Source organism: Hippocampus comes, unplaced genomic scaffold (assembly GCF_001891065.2).
Source record: "Hippocampus comes isolate QL1 unplaced genomic scaffold, H_comes_QL1_v1.1 scaffold123, whole genome shotgun sequence".
NCBI lineage: Eukaryota > Metazoa > Chordata > Actinopteri > Syngnathiformes > Syngnathidae > Hippocampus > Hippocampus comes.
The window spans coordinates 1,991,675-1,998,842 of NW_017804997.1; the positions used below are offsets into that span (position 1 = coordinate 1,991,675).

Genomic DNA, 7,168 nt, shown 5'->3' on the forward strand with positions numbered 1-7,168 from the left:
TGCGCACACCCACACACACACACACACACACACACACACACACACACACACACACACACACACACACACACACGAGCACACATCGGAAGCAATACTTACATATACTGTACTGATCAAAGAGTAACCCAAGTGATAAGATAGAAGGGAGGGTGCTGGGCGGGGCTGAGAAGATGCAAAGCCATGTTGATTGGCTGTGCATCTTCTCAGCCCCCCCCCTCCACCCTACGTGGGATAGATCCATTCGTGCTGTCATTGGTGGACGTCGGTGTTGGGAACCAATCAAGTTACAACCATACACAAAACCTCTGAGTCATTCGGCAATTTTTTTTCCGAATACAGTACTTTGGGGGAAAAAAAAAAATGTGATGCACTGAAGCCGCGCTAAACGAACCACGAGAGAGCGAGGGATCACTGTACTTCCCGAACCGCTTCACCTCCTGTCAGCTATTCTGACCGTTCCATCATTTTATTGGTCCATGTTTGGAAAAAAAAAAAAAAATTAAAAAGCCCCTTCATATCACACGCCGCAGTGTTGAAAGTGTGGAAAAAAAGTAGCAGCTTGTAATCTGGAATTTACGGTATATATATACATATATATATATATACAGTCAAACCTCGGTTTTCGTCCATAATCCGTTCCAGAAGGCTGTTCGAAAACCGAATTATTCGAAAACCAAAACCACGCTCTTTTTAAAAAAAAAAAAGTTTATTGAACACGTCTGCTCACAATGGAAAGCAACACAAGGAAGCGTCACTTCCTCGTCTAATTAATTTAAATCAATTTTAACGTGATTAATATTTTTTATCGCGAGTTTAATGCGGCAACACATCGCAGCGGATGTTACGTTCCTCTATAAATAAACCAGAAACAAAACAACAAGAGCGCCGCACAGGTCCACGCCCATGTCTGTTTTGCCAGCCACAGCAGCGCGAGACACCAAAAACGGATACTTAAAGAGTTTATGAATGGAACGTTGACTTTTAAAAAGTTGCCAGATTGTTCCACTGACAAGACCAAAGTTACCTGTATGTTTTGCAGTCGTAAATTGAGCTATCATCATTGCACGTCCAGCCTGAAATACCACTTAGTGGCCAAGCACACAGCTGATGTGAGTACTCCACCCCCTCATCTAAGACAGACAGCTATGGATCATTTCAAAGCGAAGAAAATGGATAACACGACGAAGAACAAATTTGCCGAAGCCATCGCGAAATGTCTGGCTACAGCATGCAAGCCTGTCAACATTGTTCACAGTTAGACTCAAGGTGAAATCAGTCACATTGCATCTAAGAACTCCACTACGGATTTTCCAGCGAGAGCCTCCATTACAAGCTATGCACAGAAATTGTACGTAGCGGAGAAGGCTCAGGTACACCAAGCGGGAGAAGACACTGTTTCGGGAAAGAAATAAGAGACTAGATTGATGAGCCTCTGGTGAATAAAGAGCAGGTAGCCTGTTGAGTAAGATGTATGCCACTGATGCGATTGTTTCTTGTTTGGAACTATTTTGTGTGGAAGGTTACCGTGTTCCGTGTCCAAAGGTGGTGGAGCTTCTCTGTGTTCGTCTGACAGTGACGGTGCACTGAGGCATGTCGAGAGTTCAGCGGTGCAGTGGTAGCGACTACACTGAAAATAAAAAGTCTCCAGTGTTGTGCCTCGAACTAAGTGTAGTCATCCGAAATGACGTCGACACAAAACCATAGAGAGACTTCCGCGCAAGCAGGACCAACAGAATCAACATAGCCTGACTGCTGTGTTCAAAGCAAACTTGAAAAATACGAAATATGCAACCATGGCTTAAATCCACTATAGGCTGATTATTAGTTTACCATAGATGTGCACTTTATAATTTTATATTGCTCTGTTTTGATTCCCCTAAAAAGAGCTGGTAAAGGAGCTGTTGTGTGACAAAATATTATTTTCCACTGTTGTTGATGGACAGTAATATTGTGTGATTATGTGTGAATAACTGCTCCAAATGAAAAATGTTCATGTAAAATTGAAAATCGAAATTGTTGTTTCAGTAAATATTTGCATTTTGCAAATAGAAAACTGATCCATGATTCCATGTTGATGAGAGCATTAAAACGGGGAAAAAATAGGACAAAAAAAATATAAAAGGAAATTTAGAAACGATAAAAAATGTGAGTAATCACGATTAATTATGAGTTATTATGAGTTAATTATGACAGTTGAGTTTTTAATTAGATTAAATATTTTAGTCGTTTGACAGCAGTAATATATATATGTATATATATATATATATATATATATATATATATATATATATATATACACATTTTTTCCTCATAAGAACAAAATTGTCAATTTCCAGTGGTCGGTACCAAAACCACTGACGAATATTCCATCTGCACAGTGCAGACTCGATGTCTTCTTCCATCATTACTCCCCGAAGGAGTGAAAAATCCCAAACTGAGGCTGCAATTACCACGGTGAGATTACTAGAATTTTTTTTTTCCTTCATTTTTTTTTTTTTTTAAATTAATAAGACATGGTAAAATGATTATGCCTCATGCTAATCTACATCCACCCAGAGATAAAGCACAGAGGTCCAATAAAGAAATGTAATGAAATTAGCTGTTTTCTGGACGATACAGTATGCAAGAATTATTCATCACGCTCAAGACATAAAAATATATATTTAATTTCCCTATGGTATTTGAGGCAACATCATGGTAACAGATAACACTTGTGATTTAAAGATCCGTGAATAACTGTAGCTACTTTTTGCATTCCAATTTGTATGAACGCAGACAACTATACATTGTATGGAAGGCACTATCAAACCCTTGAAGGGGAAAAAAATGAGGCAAAGTGCATTTTATATGTTAAACTTTCATAAATGGAGTGACAATGGAATCAGGGTTCAAAAACTCTGCAGAACAAATGTGAATTACTTCTTATAATTAGAATGATTTCATACTGGTCTAGGGAGTAGAACACAAGCAAACATGCAAATAAATCAAACACAAGTAAAAAGGTGGCGGTTATGATCACGATTCAAAAATCAGATGCTGTCTAACGGTGAACATATTTCCAGCCGGCAACTTTTATTAAATACGGGAACAACAAAAGAATCCATCGGTCCACGCATCACCGGAAACCAAATATAGTCCATTCATCCGGATAACGGATGGATGGACTATGACATTAACGGAACAGATGATGATGATGGTGATATCGACTGTGGAACTTTTTTGAAGTGTAATTTAATAATCTCCCCTAGAGTGACTTGAAGTTTTTAAAAATACGACATAAAATTACACCACTTTTTTTCATTTATCAACCACTTCATTACGAAACAGGCACTGCATTTAGTTTCGGAGAACTGACCGGTAAGATTCAGTGTTTAATATATTGTCCACTGCACATTATAACTATGATCAAAAAAAAATCTATTTCATTTAATTCAATGAACAACTTGTTCAACTATAATTCTTTGAAATGTAATAAACATACTGTACCTGTAATATTCGAATAAATGCCGCCTTTGCGAATGATCGCTCCATTAAATTAAGATCAGAATGTATCTCTCCAAAATGCAAATAAAGCCAGTAGAGGGGTCAAATAAATTGTTAGGTTAATGCTGGTAATCTGACGCTAAGAACACATCAGGAACAGGAAGACTCAAGAGGCAGGCATGGTTGTCTTTCTTGCAAGAGAGAGTGCGCTAAAACATGTCTCGGTTCACAATCTCAGAGCAGCTCTCCAGCTGGCTCTGCCATGTAAACCGTTACAGGTTCCGGGGCAACTCTGAAGAGACCACGTTTGTCTCTTTGCATTTATTGGAAGGATGTCCCTGATACACGATCTTCTAATGGGTGAGGGGAATATTTTCACATTCCACAACAGTTTCAGTCAAGAAGAGTTACAATGAGAACACACAGTTCATTCCTGAAGTGATCAGACAGCTTCTGCTGGATGTCGGTGGTCCGCGAACACAGCTTGGGATGTTCCTCACACGGTGTCCTGGGGTTGATGTTATCTTCTCACAAGCAACAGTTAATTTGACCAGAAGCCCTTAACTTAACAACAAGATATTATCTTAAAAGCTAGAACAGGAGCAGCCTGAGCTCTCCCGGTCCGACAAGTCTCCCATTATCAACCTACCCCATTGTATATGAGGTATTTGCGAGGTGTCACTCTGAAAGAGGTTTTAAAGTTACACAGAGAGTAAATATGGGATAACAGAATTACATTTATTCCAACCTAAATATCTTGGTTTTATTTTGCAAGGCTCACTCAATCCTTCTTGTGACTGACATTAAAAGTCCACACGTTCTTGCACAGTGAAAGCGAGATGCATTGAATGATTTCAAATTGAAACATCTTTCATTACTGCAAGTGCAACTGTTCAATAAATGCCATGATTATCATTTCTAATCATCCATGTCGTTGCTTTGAATGAACACGTTTGATTTCCGCTTTCAGCAATCAGCACAACATCATGATGGATGTTTCTTGATAGTAATCGACGCCTCCAAACGTTCGCTACAGTTCCAGGCTCAGGTTTGCTGGGGGTCTTTCACTCGCACATGTGGCTGGGCAGGTGCTCGTGCTCGGGGTTCCATGGCGACCGGGCAAAACACTCTGCGGCCTTTCTGTCGCACTCGCAAATGAACATCTCGCATTCGTCGTTATCGCCTGGGGAAGAAAACAGACATTGGCCGTGTTACGGTTTTCATGATGCAAAACAAACAGCGATCAATATTCGGATGATGGGATGCTAAAAATCTGAATTCATAGGGGGAACTCCATCCATGTTGCTGTACTCACTGCCACAGGTGACCTTCTTCTGCTCCTTATCGCAGCTGTAGTCATAGAGCTCCACGTAAGGGTTGTCAAAGATGGGCCAACAATTAGGATGCTGCATAGCGTCATTATAACACTGGTCGTGCACTTTGCAGCACCTGCCAAGGTAAGAGAACATGTGAGGCAGGCGGTTGAAATGAGTTGTCCGAATTTGAAGTGGAAATAAGGTTGTACCTATCCAGCTCATCCACAGGTGTGCCCGAGCCACCCTTTCCACAATAGCAGCCGTAGTCAACGTAGTCCAAGACGGGCCAGCTATCAGGCATCACACACAGGATCATATTTCTGAACTGGTGAAGAGCCCTGTAATCCAGGGATTGAGCTGCAGGACATAACAAGACCCAACAAGCCTGGTCACGGTGTCCTCATTGACGTACAGAATTGAACGACAAACCGCACAGCGGGCTCGCAGCGACTTACCAACAGAGAGGCTTAAAGCCAAGAGAAGCAGAGCGTTGAGGGTGTTCATTCTGAGAGCCTCGAGCTCAGTGGGAGCGGTGCAATCACTCTCGCATCAGACGCTCTTTATATAGTCCGGGACCTTGATATCTGCAACGTCAGCTGTTCATATTGGGGAATTTTCAGGTACGATAGAGAGTATGAAGCAATTCTGTGTTGAAAAAGAAGCATGAACTTCAAGGCACCTGCTTGCAAAGTTATTAATTTTGGGCATATGTTTAATATGTTAAGAGGTTACATTTAGAAGATATCATTTGCATTCGCTTCATTATTCTGCCCTGATGACATGTCAATCAATCACTGGTTTATAGGAAACTTCACTCCCTACTACATATATACATTGACAGATTTTTCCACTGGGAAAATGTAATTTAGTCTTTTGGTTTGAAAAACAAACAAAAAAAAAACAAACAAACAAAGTTTCCATCAATGAGTTCATTTTATCTACTGCTCCTTCTGTCCATGGTCACAGCACTACCTGGAGTCGAGCCCAGTCGGCTGGTTGCCACTGAGTCGCAGGGCTAGTGTGAATCAGCGCCAATGCTGTTGATAAAAGAATGGATACTAATGCTACATTTCATTGTCCACAACACAGTGCTGTGCGAATACTGTACATAAAAAAATAAACGCATGCAGACCATAGTCAGAATTCTTTTTCAGCACTGGCATTGAATTTGTGGAAGCATGGAAATTTGAAAATGTACTGTTGACTGTATTACCTGAGTGAGGAGATATATGTTGTAGCTACAAGACAAAAAGAGCAACGGTGTGTATCAAAACCACTGACGAATATTCCATCTGCACAGTGCAGACTCGATGTCTTCTTCCATCATTACTCCCCGAAGGAGTGAAAAATCCCAAACTGAGGCTGCAATTACCACGGTGAGATTACTAGAAAATATTTTTTTTCTCCATTTTATTTTAAATTAATAAAAGGCACGGTAAACTTCTTCAGATCTCCATTCCTTCTCGCTCACTCAGGTCTTCATCTTCCCTCCACCTCTCTATACCCTCTGCCCGTCTCAGTCCAATGGGGTGCAGAGCCTTCAGCCGCTCTGCCCCCAAACTCTGGAACTCACTTCCACTCAATATTCGTAACGTTGATTCTCTTCCCACATTCAAAACCCAGCTCAAAACCCACCTATTCAGACTTGCTTATTCCACTTAAATTTATCTCTTTTTATTTATAATTTTATCTGTGGTTTTATTGTTTGCTCTTGCCTGTAAAGTGTCCTTGAGTGTTGTGAAAGGCGCTTACAAATAAAATGTATTATTATTATAAACTGATTATGCCTCATGCCAAACTACATCCACCCGGGGGAGAAAGCACAGAATGTCGAATAAAGAAGTTAAATGAAATTAGCTGTTTTCTGGACGATACAGTATGCAAGAATTATTCATCACGCTCAAGACATAAAAATATATATTTAATTTCCCTATGGTATTTGAGGCAACATCATGGTAACAGATAACACTTGTGATTTAAAGATCCGTGAATAACTGTAGCTACTTTTTGCATTCCAATTTGTATGAACGCAGACAACTATACATTGTATGGAAGGCACTATCAAACCCTTGAAGGGGAAAAAAAATGAGGCAAAGTCCATTTTATATATTAAACTTTAATAAATGGAGTGACAATGGAATCGGGGTTCAAAAACTCTGCAGAACAAATGTGAATTACTTCTTATAATTAGAATGATTTCATACTGGCCTAGGGAGTAGAACACAAATCAACATGCAAATAAATAAAATACAAGTAAAAAGGTGGCGGTTATGATCACGATTCAAAAATCAGATGCTTTCTAACGGTGAACATATTTCCAGCCGGCAACTTTCATTAAATACGGGAACAACAAAAGAATCCATCGGTCC

The 7,168-nt window shown here is 40.1% G+C and overlaps 1 protein-coding gene across 1 annotated transcript; it reads right to left on the reverse strand.

The window, feature by feature from the left end:
• Window positions 1-4,200: 4,200 nt before the first annotated feature.
• On the reverse strand, window positions 4,201-5,383 carry LOC109530375 (phospholipase A2-like). The gene is made up of 4 exons (XM_019894032.1): window positions 5,255-5,383; window positions 5,009-5,156; window positions 4,799-4,932; window positions 4,201-4,666 (listed from the first exon to the last, which is right to left on the reverse strand). Exons 1-4 carry the CDS (start codon window positions 5,301-5,303, stop codon window positions 4,548-4,550), a joined length of 450 nt encoding a protein of 149 aa, XP_019749591.1. The 5' UTR covers window positions 5,304-5,383; the 3' UTR covers window positions 4,201-4,547.
• Window positions 5,384-7,168: the final 1,785 nt, after the last annotated feature.

Coding starts and splice junctions, on each gene's coding strand:
- LOC109530375 (XM_019894032.1), bottom strand. CDS start 5,303: ATGAACACCCTCAACGCTCTGCTTCTCTTGGCTTTAAGCCTCTCTGTT. Junction 5,157..5,254: donor GGCTTTAAGCCTCTCTGTTG/GTAAGTCGCTGC, acceptor TATGTCCTGCAG/CTCAATCCCTGGATTACAGG. Junction 4,933..5,008: donor CCTGTGGATGAGCTGGATAG/GTACAACCTTAT, acceptor TTACCTTGGCAG/GTGCTGCAAAGTGCACGACC.